Here is a 16,203-nt window from a genome sequence, read left to right on the forward strand (position 1 = left end):
CAATTTACCGCTATCTGCAGACGGAATCTACACATAAAAGCAAGATTCTAATGGTTTGTGAATGGCTGACGTAAATAGTCGGTGTGTAATGAATTAAGGAGGTTTGTTACTAAAAGATGAATGAAAGGTGCAGGGATAGTGAAAGTCCGAACGAAAAAACAGTTCTTTTACTTGAGCCGTTTTACGGAGGTTCACATAAACAGCTTATGGACACTTTAATCCATGGTAATATTCAGCGAATACTGACAACCATGAAGACGGAGTACAGTAGTTTATATACGTTACGTAGATGTATCTCTGGGCACAACCAAAGGATGTTATAATAAAAACACAGAAACCTATTTCACATGTATATGTACATAAGGTGTAATAATTTTTTAAGACAAGTACAGACGAATTTTACTTCATATATATAGATATGCATAAAGCTTACAAATTTGCATTAAATGTAAAGTCATCTAGAGAGATGGAGTGAGTTACGAGGTTCAGAGCCCTGTATTATGATTTAAACTTCAACTGTAGGCTGAAGATAATCGAATAACGTGATACGAAAATAGTGTACCCCTCCATGTTTAGTGAGGTTAGCATTTGGCATATGGCCATATTTACTTATTGTGTTTAAATTGTGTACATCTGCATTTATTTGAAAACTCTCCAAGTTTTTCACCATAAATAATAGTAAGCAGAATATGCATTCGCTTGTAAAGAGTATATTAAATTTCCAAAGTAATTTCCAACAAGAGGGACTGCTTTCAACACCTACCTTAAGTCAAAGTCACATTGCAACTGACGGTGGCACCTACCTTAAAATTTTCTTTTGGATGTTAAATACTTTATTACTTATTACTTATTAAGTACAGGTGGACCTATTCTAAACATATCACTGTCCATATTGTTGCAGGCTTTGCCTAGCACCGGCTGTTTACTCAACCGCTGCTAAGCAACGAATGGTTTCTAGCTTGCGATTGGCTAGCACACAGTCCACTGTGTAGACCTTACATAGCAATGACTGTTTACTCGCCGTTGCTGAAAAAGCTATAACATAACTGTATTCTGTGTTGTCAGTGCAGAAGCTGCATAACAGGAATATTTGTCAGTGACCAGAGCAATGTGGAGGCAGGGTTGAATACCTCCACTGTAATCCTGCGAGTCGTAGGAGGCGACGAAAATGGAAGTCTCAAATCTGAGACAGGAAAATATGGTCTCAAGTCCCAAGGGACTTAGACCCAAGAAAGACTGCACTGGCAAGGGCCAGCAGCATATACGAAAGACAGACTTGTCCTCTCGTCAGAGAGGGCGCCCCACAGAAGCAAAACCATAATTATCAAACTGTAATAATTAATATCTGGTCATGAGCCCCAGATGGGGCTCGACACCAAGACTCACTGACTGACTGACTGACTGACTGACTGACCGTCAGTTGCAATGTGACTTTGACTTTGACTCGTCGTTGCTAAGCAATGGTACCTGAGCTGTCACTGTAACGTTTGCTTGAATGTGGGCAGTTCCCTTACCTCCATTCCCTCATATCTTCAGGTGTGGTGCTTAAGGAAACACAGTGACAACTTTACCTTACCTTTTAGATGTGAACATATGGCCATAAGGGCCATTGTCAGCATATAGCAAAAAGGCAGATTTGCCATGTTGGTATTTCAGTGTTTATACTGCAAGAAGGGTTGTTATTGGCACTGAAGTTTAAACATTCACTGTCTTCCCTGATTCTGCCATATGCTTTTGGCCATTATGTCAGACAGTTTTGCTGCCAGTGTTCAGAAATGGCAAAAATTACTCTGACTGTGCTTATTGCCAAATTATATACCAAATAACCATCCTGAATGAGGCTTTTTGTGGTTTTCCTCATTCTCTCGAGACAAATGTTGGCAGACCTGACCACTTCCTCCCAGATCCTTTCCAATTTGTTATTTGCTAATTATTGTACCATTCAACAATATACAATCTGAACTACTGATAGCATTAAGTATAAAATACATAAACACATAACTATATATAAAATTTACAGTTGGACAAATGATTGCAGTCTGTCATTTCATAGTATGTAATATACGTGTAAGTTCAACATAGTAGGTGTGCATCAGAAGGAATTCCGTGTACTCTTAGTAATTAAACATTTAATTGTCTTAAGCCTGTTACTTCTTTTGTTAAAATTCCAGAACCCATTCTTACAGAATAAGCTTCACATCTGACAATCCTTATGAGAAAAATTCAGTTTGTAAAATTTTAAAATTGGCTGACTTGTTACATGCTCATCTTCCATATTATCACCAGCTTGCAGATTGCCACAGTATTTTGAATAGGTGAAATAACTTCTCTCAGCCATTGAATGTTCACTGGATAGATGTTAGGCAAGATGAAGTACACACAGCTGAGGCATTGGTACCTTAGCCAAGTTCTTTGCAGGTTAAGATTGCTACTGCAAACTTGCAAAGCTATAAAAATTCTGGTAGCCTCATTCCAAGTAGGAGGCAGAAAATCACATTTTGAGGTCCACAAACTTATTAATTCCATTTGGAATAAGGGATAATTGTCATGGCAATGGAAAAACTGCTTATAAAATGGGCAATAAAAGTAGCAAGTAATTATCAAGAAATAGCCTTCTGTCATGGTTAACTTCCTGCATAGACAAAATTGTTGAGCATCATAACTGTGGATTTCAACCAGTGGTGTATGTTAAATTGGTGGGCCCTGGTGGAAGGGAAGTACTAGGCCCTTATAATCCACAGTAAAGTAAGAAGCTAATTTTATAGTATAAATCCACTGTTTTAAATTCCAGTGATCTTAATGCAACTGCTATGATAACTGTAGGTCATACCCATGCAATAAATAACACATGTCCATGATTTAAGTGGATTAAATCTCAACGTTAGTATATTTGATAATTCCATATGAAATCACTATACAAAGCATGATAATATGACCCTGTATATGTGTTACTTGCCTGAGATATACAGAATCACAAATTCAATTAGACACAACTACCCTTTACAGTATAAGTTCGTAGTTAAGTAGAGGCAGCTCACTTCCTAAGACCCACTGATAGTCAGTGACCCACACTTTGAAAAACAGTGATATAGATTATAATTTTGACTTTTATAGAGAGATATCTTGTAACTCTTCCATGCAGTTCATAGGATCTGTGGTATCAATTTTGTCATTCTGAAAAATTCCACATCAGAAAAATAATTCAGACCAAAAATTGGTGCTTTAGACATAAGTTATTAGTTCACTGTTTGCATTTTCAGAGATTAAATATTGGACATATAAGATGTTCAGATTTTGACTGTAAGGAGGTTAATATTAGGTACAGGTGGAATTTTTCTGTTTCAATACAGTGAAAACCTTTTACTGTCAAATCCAAGGACTTTTGAGCCACTGTAAACAATTTTCTTCTGGTAGTACAAGTATGCAGTGATCCATCACACTGATGCCGTTTCTTTTCATAAAACACGAAGATAAACAAATTACAGTCTCTTATTACGGGTATGAAAATAACAAGAGCTAAAGCTAAACTTTTTATTTTACCTTAAGTTTATTCTAATTTAAAAAGTATCCTCCTCCTTTCTTGTCACATTCCTGTATATCACTTTTCTTTCTAGGAAGAAAATTCACAGTCTTCCATGAGGGCCATGAAATAGACAAAGATGCACCTATATACAAACCAGCCATATCAAATTGTTAACTTCTGAAACCTGAAAAATAGCTCTTTTTATTTTTCAGGTTTAAATGATGGAAGGAAAATTAACTCAACATTCCTAATATCCTTGCCAGCAAAGAAATGGCACTGGAGGGCACGAACTAGTGCATTGTACATATCACAAATAATACCAAAGAAACATAATTTCAAGTGAGTTTTCAAAAATATATTTAAATTTATCATTCTCCATATGTTCTCTTCCTTTTTATCTTTTTTATTTTTTTCTTTGTGCAGGGTTTTGTTTGCCAGCTGTGTACTAAATCTTGCAGAGCTGGTTGCATTACGTTCAGATCTGTCCCATATTAGAAAGGTTGTCTATTTTCATGAAAATCAACTGATATATCCTGTCAGAAAAGAGAAGGATCGGGACTTTCAGTATGGATACAATCAAATCTTGACATGGTAAGGACAAAGGAGTTTTTCCGTGTATTCATATACAGTCTTTTGATCTTCCTGCTGTGTGTCCACTGTCAAGAGGGAAGAAATCCACTTCCAGGGAAGCACCCATGGAATGAGACTCTTGTTTACTCTCGGACTGTAACTCATGGAAGGGGTAGGGTAGGTTGTGGTCTTACCCACATTCATAAAGATAAAACACATCATTACCCAAAGTTTATAATCTTACTTTCAGTATATCACAATGAACTGTATTATTGGGCATGTTTTATCACCACATGTGTGCTGAAAGTGCTGACACCTTGATAAAACAGATGCTTCACTTTCAGGACATTTAACACAAAAACTGTTTTTGGAGTGTCATATGTCAGTGCACCCCAAATGGCCACAGTTGTCCAGATTTGTACATCTTCTAGAATTCTTTCCATTTTATAAGTATTGATGGTGATTTGTATGCTACTCGTAACTGTTCACATTTTACACACGCCTTATGTACATAACCATTACTTAAAAATTTCGTTATATGACTCAAAAATAAATATTGGCAATTTCCAGGAAAGAAATTAATTTACAATATTGTATTTTGCATTGTTAAATTTCTTTAGTGTGTTAACACGCAACATGTTACACAATTTATTATTTGGCCTTGTTTCCACTGAGGGACTTAACAGCTGAAAAGTTACATATCTTTTGAGATTATTACTAGTATAATTTTCAGTCATATTAAACAGTGCCAATGTGGCTCCCCCCTTAGAGATTTGTGTGGAGCCCATATTGATATTACTAATGACACAGAATGAAAACGTTTTAAGAGGTCAGCAAAATACATACAAGTATATAAACACATTTATTTGCAAATAAAGAAGGCAGGATAACATTTCTGGTAGAAAAGAGAAATGAGATATTAAATGTCAATTACTTTGTTTACATGAAAATGATAGGTTTATTATTATTATTGCTCAACACTCGAGCTGTACGGACGTGTTATGCTTGTGCTCCCACCCACTTGAGTGCCTAGTGTCTCCATGTGCCACTGGTTAGGTGTGGCCAGTAAGGACCACTGTCAGCTCTGTGAAAAGCTGTTTTACGGAAAACAAAAATCTATTCGTTGTGGCGAGTACGATTCACACTTTCATTGTAATTGTGTGCCGGAGACCAGTGTGAGTGCAACCACCAGTAAGTCTGCTTACAAGTGTGACAGTTGTATGAAACTCACGGGGGATGCTGCAAACGAGCATTCCTTCTCCAAGAGTAACCAGAAGGAAGCAATTTCTGCAGTGCTACAGTGTACTGCTTTGTGTATAGGGGATAATGATTCTCTGAGCGTGCAGCTGGAAACCGTTCACACTAATGGCATCCGTACCATGGAGATAATACAGCCTGTAGTCTTGATGGTGTCAAAACTCAGCAGTGAAGTTCAGCAACTTAGAATCGACAACGCAACCATTTGAACTACAACAGGTGCTCTCACATGTGCAATCAACACGCCATGAGGCTGCTACATCTGCCATATCTATGACTAAATCATACAGGAATGCTGTGTGTGTGCAATGGATGGTAAACCTAGTGTCGCCAAGGTCACAGCTCCTGCTATGAATTCACTGCCTGAGCTGTCCATTGTGACGGGTGAAAACCCTTCCGGTGGTGATTCTGTAACAGTAGTTAAGAAGAAGCAGTTAACCCTGTCTCCTGTATACACTGCTGGAACACATCCTGGAAATTGTTTTGATATATATATTACCAAAATGTCAGAGGTCTTAGGACTAAACAACTCGAACTTTATGAAAATATCTGCTCCACAGACTATAATATTATTTGTTTAACTGATACATGGCTAAACGATCTGTATTATGACCATAATTTATTTCCTGACTGCTATACAGTTTTCCATTCTGACAGGGCGTCTGTAAATAAGACACGTGGTGGTGGTGGTGGTGGAGTACTCATTGCCCTATCCTCCAAAGTTCACTCCTGTAAATGCAGATACAATTTAAAATCCTGTGATGAATGTGTATGGGTTGAAATCCCCACTTCTGACAGTCTTAACTTACTCATTGGAAATCATTACTTTCCCCCTGATGCCTAACCTGAAAACATTGCTAACTATTTTCAATTTTTAGAAAACAATTTGGATACCCATAAATTTCGAGTAATTATGGTTGGGGATTTTAATACTCCTGGCTTCAACTGGAAACATGGTCTATCTCTGCCCAATTCCCTTTATTACTGTAAACTTAAGGGAGATGCGATCTGCACCTCCATGTGTCTTCTTAATCTTAACCAGTGCATTGACACTATTGGTAGCAGCAGTCTACTTGATTTAATTTTTTCTAACTTAACAGACATAAGTATTACTCCTGTTGACCCTGAACTTATAAAGCCTGACAATTCTCACCCCTTGCCACTTGTATTCAGAGTCATATATATTCGTAGTACGCGGGTTCAAATACCCGGCGGAGGTCATCGAATTTTTAAGAGCGGAAAAATTCAGGGAACAAGTCCTCCGGGAGGGACTTTAAGCCATGGGTCCCGTGTCGTAGCTTTACGGCACGTAAAAGAACCTCATATCTCCAAAGGAGGTCACTGAGCCAAATTAACGGACGTTTCCCGCCCAACAGCAGTCTCTAATACCTCTGGTAGATGGGGGGCAGCATTATAGATACCTCTCAGCTAGTAGAGCCGGTCTCGCTGGCTGGGCGGGACTGATGGTAAGCACCAGTACCGGCAGGATATAGAGAAATCATAGAGGGAAGCACAATGGACCAATACAGGTCTCAGTGCATGGGGAAACCCACCCTCTCCAATAACTAACTATATATATTCGTACCATAAATTTTCGTCTGGGGATTATACATTGATTTATAATAATCTTTCAACTTACAACTGGTCTTGTGTGTATGGTACCACGTCTGTGGATTCTGCTGTTGCCAGCCTCAATGCAGCTCTTCAGGATGCCATGGAACATGCAATTCCCAGTGGCATCATAAACACTCATACGAAATTTCCACACCAGTATTCTAGTTCCTTATGGTATTATAAAAGTAAAAAGAATTATTTTTACAGACATTTTAAAAATAAGAAATCCGACTGCTTTTACCAAAAATTTGGGACATGCAGTAGCGTAGTTGCTTGAGGCACTATGCTACAAGCTGGAAGGTCGTGGGTTCAAGTCCCAATGAGGTTATTGAATTTTTTTCAATTGACGTAATCCTTCCAGCTGCACTATGGCCCTGGGGTCAACTCAGCCTCTAACATAAATAAGTACCAGAAATATTCTTGGGGTTAAAGGGCAGCCGGCACGTAGGGCTGACAACCTTGCCGTCATCTGTGAGCTGATTGTCTAGAAAATGTGGGAACCTTAACATCTCACAAACCTATGGGCCTCCACAGCCTGTTACAGGGATACCTTTACTTTAAAAGAAGAAAATCTATCATAAGGTAGTTAAGGCTACCATTAAGTCTGACAGACTTAGATGGTTGACATCAGTGAATGAAAATTTAAAGTCACCACCCAAGCAATTCTGGAAATATGTGGCCTCCTTTAGGAAAAGAAATTCTACTTCATCCAGCTTGAGGTTGATGGTAAGCAATTAATCAAACCTAATGATATTGCTGAGGAATTTTCAATCATTATACCACAATCCTTGTCCTGCTGTCTTCCCCAACCTTTTGTCATCTTTTGAATTCTTACCTTTAGTGTCTGTTTCTGATTCAGATGTTATCAAAGCCATTAAGTGCCTGAGACCATCTAAATCTGTTGGAGTCAACGATATCCCCGGATTCATTATTAAGGGTTGTACCAATATATTTGTACCTATTCTTAATGCTTTTCTCAGCATTATTTTCCCATCCTATGGAAGCAAGCAGCAATTGTTCCTGTTCTCAAAAGAGGCAAATGTATCTCTGTTAGCAACAATAGGCCTATATCCCTAGTGAGTAATTTTTCTAAAATATTTTAATTTATTGTTCATGACCATGTTTCCCATTATCTAGAATCTAAAATTATCCCTTATCAAGCATGGCTTTTCTAAAACTAAATCCACAAGCACCAACTTGGTAACTTATGTTGATTTTATTTACCCTATAGTAGGCTCTCAGAGACAAGCTGATGCTATTTATTTTGATCTGAGCAATGCATTCAACCGCATCCCACATTCCCTTCTGATTCATAAGCTTAGTGTTATTGGCCTTTCTGGTGGCTATGTAAACTGGTTTCGCAATTACCTATCCAACCGGAAATCTCACATCCGTGTTTCTGGTGTTCTTTCCTTGCCTTTTGAAGTTCTCTCCAGTGTTTCCCATGAATCGGTCTTGGGAACCCTTCTCTTCAGTGTGCTTATTAATGAGATATGCGATACAGTTGCCCACTCTGAGTGTCTGCTTCTTGCTGATGACATCAAAATTTACTGAGCCGTTAGTTCTCCTCAGGACTGCTATCTAATTCAGTCTGACATTAACTCTATACAAGGTTGGTCCATTGCTAACTGTATGAAACTCAACATTAGTAAAACTAAAGTTATATCCTTCTCCAGAAAAACCAACATACTGATCTACGATTATAAACTCTGTCAAGTGTCTATAGCCCGGACGGATTCTATAAAAGACCTGGGAGTGTTTATTGATGCTGAACTTTATTTCCATGACCATGTCAATTATACTTTCTCTCTGTGTTCAACTGCTGGGTCCAGTTTGTAGCATTACTTTCAATTTCTCATCTCTAGACTGTATGCTCAGGTTGTACACTGTATGAGTTAGATCCAAACTTGAATATGCATCCCTAGTCTGGAATTCGATTATGTCAACTGATGCTAACAAGCTGGAATGCATTCAGCAGAGGTTTGCGTCCCTTTGTTTTAATCGTTTCTATCCTCAAGTCCATTATTATTATTCTCTTGCTCTGGAGGAGTTAAAATTTCATACTTTACATACTAGGAGACATCGCTTCAATGCTCTTTTTCTTACTCAAGCTTACTTTGTTTCGAAATTTGCCCTTCTCTTCTGGAATTTGTTGGTCTCCAAGTTCCTGCTCAGTATATCAGAGACTTTGCATTGTTCAGTGTTTGCTCCTCATGTAAAAAGTGTCCCACTGTTAGATGTGCAGCAGCTACTTATGTTGTTTGAAGGGATGTTGACATATCTGGAGCCAGGAAAGTTCTCCCCAAACGATTTTTAAATACGGTGTAATTGTTACTATTATTATTTGCATGTACAATAAACAACAATTAAACTGAATTATTATTATTATTATTATTATTGTTGTCCTCTCTGAATATCTATACTTTTCATTTCTCAATTAAATATTTATATGTTTCATTTCTCAGAACTCAATAACAACTTAGTCCCCCCCCCTGCATTAATGTTTTTTCCTCCAGTGCTTGACTGTAATTTGTCATTGACTTTATGTTGTGATTGTCCATAGTGTAATTACTTGTATCTACACTGTGCTCTGTCTGTCATTGACCTTGCAGCTATTGACTGGGTACATAAATAATAAAGAATTCAACTGAATTATCATTATATTATTGTTGTTGTTGTTGTTGTGGGTAAGGACTGAAGTTATGAAGGCCCCTGATGATAATATAAGACAGGTATATCTCCTATAGAGGGCTTATTTAAATTAAAATTGTACTCAGTTGTTTGTAATTTTAATTTTCAGTCTTGTGGCTGATATTATATTGTTCAATTCTAAGTACAATCAAGATTCATTCTTGGACTCCATAAGCAAGTTCCTCAAGTTACAACCAGATTTTCGTCCCAAGGACCTGAAACAGCAGATCGCTCCAAAATGTAGAGTCCTCTACTTTCCATTGAAGTTCCCTTCACTGGGACCTTTGAGAGATTCAGACAACACAGTTCTCCATTTAGTTTGGCCACACAGGTGGTAAGTGGTAATGTAGCTCTGAAATAAGATTTGGTAGGATATGTTTTTGTAAAAGAAAGCAGAAGACAACTCTCATTATTTTTAAATAATTAGGAAGGCCAATGTCCAGTAAATCATACCGTTCAATCAGTTAACATATTTAGTAACCATAACTATATACATCAATATTATACAATATTGTGATGAGCTATCTTACGTCCATCGCATGGCACATCATGGATGTTAAATCAAGGACCACTGATGTGGTAAAAAAGCTGAGCTCTCACTTTATAAACATGAAGCAAAGAGCTGGACAGAAAAAATATAGCTTTACATCACTATTATCTAACAAATTACCGTATTTATGCATGTATAGGCCGCACATTTTTTGCCAAAAATTCAAGAGGAAAACTGGGGTGTGGCTTATATTCGAAATCACACTTCATTTAAAAAAATTATATTCATAATTAGTAATACAGGGTGTAATACTCCTGAAATAATATTCCAAGAAAATTATTTTTTCTATAATTTCTGTCTGAAAATTGTGCTGCGGCCTATACATGCGTAAATACGGTATAAAATATTTCAATAAACTGAATCAGATAATATTTCTTCATACTGCAGGGAGCATGATAAAGATCCTGCAACATTCTTCCATATGTTGTTGATGCTGGTGGATGCTGGGCTTAACTTCCATGTGTCAGTGCTTGGTGAATCATTTTCTGAAGTTCCTCCAGTGTTTGCTGAGGCTCGGACTCGTCTGGGCAATCGGGTTGTCAACTGGGGTCACCAGAAAACAAAACATGAATATTATGAAATACTAAGACATGCTCATATTGCTATATCCACAGCTAAGCATGAATTCTACGGGGTGGCAATGTGAGTCATCTTAAGTATATCATATACGATGTACGATGGACTGGGATTTTTCCCTTGCATGTCATTTCACATACATTCTGAGAGTGCCTTCCTGCCTCTCCATATCATATACAATATGTTGCACATTTGTTTTCCATTTACACTACTACTAGTGCCGCATTTCATCTAAATTGTGGGACTGCTAGAGGGCTGACTAAGATGGGGGACACACTAAAGATCTAATGGCAGTTACAGTGTAAGGGCCAGTATGGCCCACCCCTTCATCAGTAAATCAATCAATCATTCAATCAATACATGCTATTATGCTGTTATTTTAGTTCCTGTGAGTGATATTAGATGGCTGAACTGGCTCTTTTACTGTTTTGGACTGATGGTTGAAAAAATACAACAAAATTTGAAATACCAGCTGAAAAAAAGTGAAGAGAACTTAAGAATTTCAGTAAATTATTGTGACACATCATCATCAGTAATCTGTCAAGACGACAGGTCCATAGTCTCTTCCAAAACAATTCCTCCACTTAATGCGATCTAGAGCTTTCTCCTTTAAATGACAGTATCCTCTTCTCTCCTCAAGGTCATCCAGCATCTTCTTACGTCTTCTTCCTCGTCTTCTTGTCACTTCTATCCGCCCATCTATCTTTCCTTCGATAACTTCTTTCAGAAGGCAGTTTCTGCGTAAACATGAACATTAGCCTTCCATTTTCTTATTTTGTGTAGGATATTCCTCTGCTCACTGACTCTAATTAACACTTCTTCATTTCTCACATAATCGGTCCAACTGATCTTCTCCATCCTTCTCCAGCACCACATTTTCAAACTTTCCAGATGTTTCTGATCTACTGCCCTAAGTGTCCATGTTTCAGCCCCATACAGAGCTATGCTCCAAATGTAGCATTTCACTAGTTTCTTCCTCAAATTTAAGTCCAATTTGCTGGTAAAAAGATTCTTCTTCTTGCTAAATGCAGCTTTTGCCATGGCAATCCTGGATTTAATTTCACTAGTACACCTTCCATCATCTGTTAACAAGCTACCCAAATATTTAAAACATTTCACATTCTCCAGTTGTTTTTGGTCTATCTTTATTGTGATTGGGGTTGGTTGTCTCGAAATTTTCATTACTTTTGTTTTTTCCACATTCATTTCCATGCCATAGAACCTTCCAATTTCAATTAGTCTATCAATCATGCCCTGTAGCACAGTTTCTTCATTAGCCAGGAAAGGCTAAGGAAAGGTTGAAATTATAGTCTCTCCACTGTAAGTTTAATCCTGACATAAACAAATGCACATCCTTGATGAACACGTATAAGTTAGTTACTGAACACTACAGGTTGACTATATTTGGAGTAATTTTCATTTCGTGCATGCTGTTGTGTTATAATATATGACTTCTTTATTAAAACTGTAACAACACAAATACATGGCATATATTCGCCATGTATATGCCTGATGATGGCTTTTAATAGCCGAAACATGTAGCAGAGCCAAACTAGGCACTGGCCTTAATATAGTTGTGTTGTGATGGCTTTAATAAAGAAGTTGTATATATGGAGTATTTGTACATTCTGCAAGAAACACAATTCTGATCCCAGACATTCATTTATTACTACAATATATGATGAACAGGATAATAATTATATATAATTCTCACACCAGTGACCAAAAAATACTGTCTTCTGTGATATGACACCATGTAGTCTGGTAGACGATTCCTGATGTTTCAATGGAATGAAATACTGCTATTTCAAGACTAAAGAGGAAACCAAGAAACAAATGCCTGATTTTGGCCCTGAAGGTGGAAGCAGTACATTTATCTGAAATGTTGGTGAACTTCTACCAGACAACATAACATCATGTCCCAGAAGCTGTCTTAATAATTATATACATTAATTTAGTGAAACAATGCACATGCATTATTGAGAGTCTAATCCATGAACAAGCAGTCACTCATTCATTTCAGAGAAGGAAGTTACATGGCTAGATACAAGATCTTAAAAGCATAACATGCCCACAAGTGCTTTCAGGTTTGGGGTAATTACAGATGGGAGTTTCATTAAAAAAAAATGGGGAATAATGAAAGATTGTGGCAACAATGTAAATGGGAACAGGCTTCTGCATACATGCAGACACAAGGAGAACAGTCACTTTAAGGACATCTGATACATGCTGCTGAAGAGCAGGAGGTGAAATACTTGATTTTATGGAAGACACTGGCTTCTGCAGAAACTACATTGTAACTCAGACTTGAAAGGATTCTGACGATGGTGTATACTGTACTTCTTTTGGCTTATTTTGGACTTATTTTGGTTTTTTGTCTTTTTGTCTTTTACATACCAGACAATGTGTGAAGTCCAAAATACTCAAAAAGAAGTACATTGTAACTGTACGTCACCTAGTAAGTAAGTAAGTAAAGCTATCCCTTTACCAGGCCATGAAGGCCCATAGGGTTGTGAGACGTTGTGGATCCCACATTATCTAGACAATCGGCTCAAATATGGCGGTAAGGTCGTCAGCCTTACGCGCCGGCCACGCTTTACTCCCCAGGAAAATTATTTAATTAATTCCTGGTACTCATTTCTGTTAGAGGCTGAGTAAACCCCAGGGCCTAGTGCGGCTGGAAGGATTAGGTCAACTGAAAAAAATCCAATGACCTCATCGGGACATGAACCCGCGACCTTCTGGCTTGTATCATAGCCCCTCAACCACTACGCTACCACCCCAGAAGCTTCTTAATAATTATATACATTAATTTAGAGAAACAATACACATGCATTATTGAGAGTCTAATCCATGAACAAGCAGTTACTCATTCATTTCAGAGAAGGAAGTTACATGGCTAGATACAAGATCTTAAAAGCATGACATGCCCATAAGTACTTTCAGGTTTTGACATTTTTTGACTTGTTCCTTCCAGGAACACATGATTATATAGTTTGTTGTTTCCCAGAAGTCTGTTGTACTGATATTTCACTGTCTTTACCATGCTTGTTCAATTAATGCTGGGATTAGAATAGTAGTAATTCACAAACATTCTTTACTGTGACTATTGAGTAATGACATAAGGGGGACAACTTATATTTGCCCTTGAGTACTCAGACCTCTACTAGGTCCACTGTGCACCCCCAATATTGCTGGGGATGGTAAATGGCTGGGCATAAAGCTGACCACTCACCTTCAGCAAGTGCTGAGGTCAACAAACTGTGGATCTATACATCCACTCCCTCACATGCCTTCATGGCACAATGCTTAATTAGTTAAGCACAGGGACAACTTTACCATTTTATTTGCATAAACTGTACAAATATGAATCAGGAAGATGTGTAATAATAATTATTGGTGTAAGTTACACTGACCTCTCTATACAGACAATGGCTTTCAAGTGAAAATGTATATTCATCCAAAAATATTTTAATTTACCTATCACTGAATAATAATTAATTCTTTTTCCAGGTTGGAAGCAACATATTATGGATGCTTTCCTCTGTGTCCAAACGCCTTAGTTTATCCAGAGCTATACCCAAATGAATGCCTTTACAATAGTGAACAAGAACTCTTTAAAATTCTTGAGAACTTTTGTCAAAATCCAAATTTGGCAAGACATATGAGACATAGTCTTAAAATGGATTTCAAACGTTTCAGTGTTGAATATCTACTCAATGAATATAAGCATGTTCTGTTGCTAGACTGATAAGGCAAATACACAAAATACAACACCAGTATTTTCCTATTTCTATCACAGCATATGCCAACACAGTATGGAGACTAAAAACATACCTCATAACAAGTACTGGTCATGTTGCCCTGCCCTCTATCATCAATGACTATCCATGAACTGAATGTCCGACAGAATAAGAAGAGTTTTTGGAAGCGGACGTGGCTGAGGTGAAAGTACAGTCATGCTTTGCCTTTCCATATCCACATTTGTCCTATAAAAATTATGAGAAATGTCCATAATTATCCAGAAACACGTTGTATGTGGATGCACTGAAATTAAGAAAAAAGAAAGGAGGGAAGGAAAAGGAAACAGAAAAATGTAAGGTAAAGACACTGGAAGCATGTGGAACCATGAAATTGTTGTTTTAGGTCCATACAAATTTCTTCTTTTATCGAAAAGTATTTAAACACATGGCAGATATAATATAGAGCATGTCTGCCACCATTTGTTCTGTATCATCAGTTCTTAAATGAAGGTACATACTAAAATGATGGGGATACTAGCAATGGAGCTAGATAACCAAGGTGCGATGAGTAGAAGTTGACATGGGTGATGTGAAGATGTGTTATGCACCAATGATTTTATGTTGCCTCGAATTCATGATAGTATATTTTACTAGCCCAAATGTACAAATGAATTCATAATAATCTTCAATTCAATTCAATTCAATTCAATTCTTTATTATTAATGTGCCNTACCTGAAACTACATTTTGACAAAATATCAGTCTGCAAATCATTTGCAGGAACCTACTCAGCATCATAGTTTGCATGCGGACTAAAATCATGGAGTTTGTCTTGTCTTTGTTTTTTTTTTTTACTCAGCATCATTTAGGTTACAACAGTACCTGAAATGTAAAATATAAAATCCCTTGCCAACAGACAGGGCTATGTTTAAAGCCACAGCCAGCATAACCAGATACAATTTGGAAACTGCTGACATCTGAAATTTAAGGTTTGTAGAACTGAAATTAATGGTGGATTGTAATTTAGAAAAAAAGAAAAAAGAAACTTGATTCTGAACAGTATGTTAATACAGGAAGTATAATGGTATATGATATTTTGGTTTCTGATACTAGTGTCAACAAAGATTATTCCTATCTCAGATGTGATGTCATGTTCACTTGATAGGTATCCATGCTTCAGAAGAATCTGCTGGCTGCCTCTATCTTCACAGTAGAAAAATACTCTACCCTGGAAATGGAGGCAAAAGGTTCCTCTGAAACACTGGTATCTACCAAACATAGCATCACATCCCAGAAGACAGCAACCTTCAGTTTATTAAGTTTCATAACCAAGTTTTGGGGACAGAATTGAAGAAAAGGGAAAACAAGAAGATTAATGGGTATGGTTATATATGTAATTCTACTTACACACAAACAAAGCCTGCAATATTACTTTGAATAACGTCTTCTTCTACTGAGGCAGCAAAACTTACAGCTAATATATGGTGCAGCAGATTTGGTCCTAGAAATCAGTAAGAAATCTCACGTTAAAGATCTTATCTTTATGCATGTAGTACAATATTTTATAGGCAATTTCTTTCATTTGAATTCCCCGACAGATCCATGGTTACTTGTACATTTAAGAGCTAATTTAATCAAAAGTACACAATTAAATGCAATATATCGTGCATCAGGATCCCA

The 16,203-nt window shown here is 37.3% G+C and overlaps 2 protein-coding genes across 3 annotated transcripts in view; one reads left to right on the forward strand and one right to left on the reverse strand.

Annotated features, from left to right (window-relative positions):
• Positions 1-14,560, forward strand: LOC111868894 (glycosyltransferase-like domain-containing protein 1). 2 transcript variants are annotated; one of them, XM_023859968.2, is made up of 6 exons: positions 1-225; positions 3,736-3,862; positions 3,947-4,114; positions 9,765-9,989; positions 10,593-10,847; positions 14,295-14,560. In XM_023859968.2, exons 1-6 carry the CDS (start codon positions 117-119, stop codon positions 14,530-14,532), a joined length of 1,122 nt encoding a protein of 373 aa, XP_023715736.1. In that variant the 5' UTR covers positions 1-116; the 3' UTR covers positions 14,533-14,560. The 2 variants fall into 2 exon arrangements, with proteins under 2 accessions (XP_023715736.1, XP_023715737.1); XM_023859969.2 differs by lacking the exon at positions 3,947-4,114.
• Positions 10,660-16,203, reverse strand: part of LOC111868893 (protein CLP1 homolog) — a 22,294-nt gene continuing 16,750 nt past the window's right edge. The window contains exons 7-9 of the mRNA XM_023859967.2: positions 15,931-16,024; positions 14,619-14,770; positions 10,660-10,748 (exon numbers count right to left, since the gene is read on the reverse strand). Of these exons, the coding sequence (XP_023715735.1) occupies positions 14,659-14,770; positions 15,931-16,024 (206 nt within the window). The 3' untranslated portion in view covers positions 10,660-10,748; positions 14,619-14,658. The remainder of the gene's footprint in view (positions 10,749-14,618; positions 14,771-15,930; positions 16,025-16,203) is intronic.

This window comes from Cryptotermes secundus, unplaced genomic scaffold (assembly GCF_002891405.2).
Source record: "Cryptotermes secundus unplaced genomic scaffold, Csec_1.0 scaffold685, whole genome shotgun sequence".
NCBI lineage: Eukaryota > Metazoa > Arthropoda > Insecta > Blattodea > Kalotermitidae > Cryptotermes > Cryptotermes secundus.

Excerpts from the sequence above, each read along its gene's own strand:
- LOC111868894 (XM_023859968.2), top strand. The coding sequence starts at position 117 with ATGAATGAAAGGTGCAGGGATAGTGAAAGTCCGAACGAAAAAACAGTT. Across the intron at positions 4,115-9,764 it reads TACAATCAAATCTTGACATG|TCTTGTGGCTGATATTATAT; the intron begins GTAAGGACAAAG and ends TTTAATTTTCAG. Across the intron at positions 9,990-10,592 it reads TTAGTTTGGCCACACAGGTG|GGAGCATGATAAAGATCCTG; the intron begins GTAAGTGGTAAT and ends TTCATACTGCAG.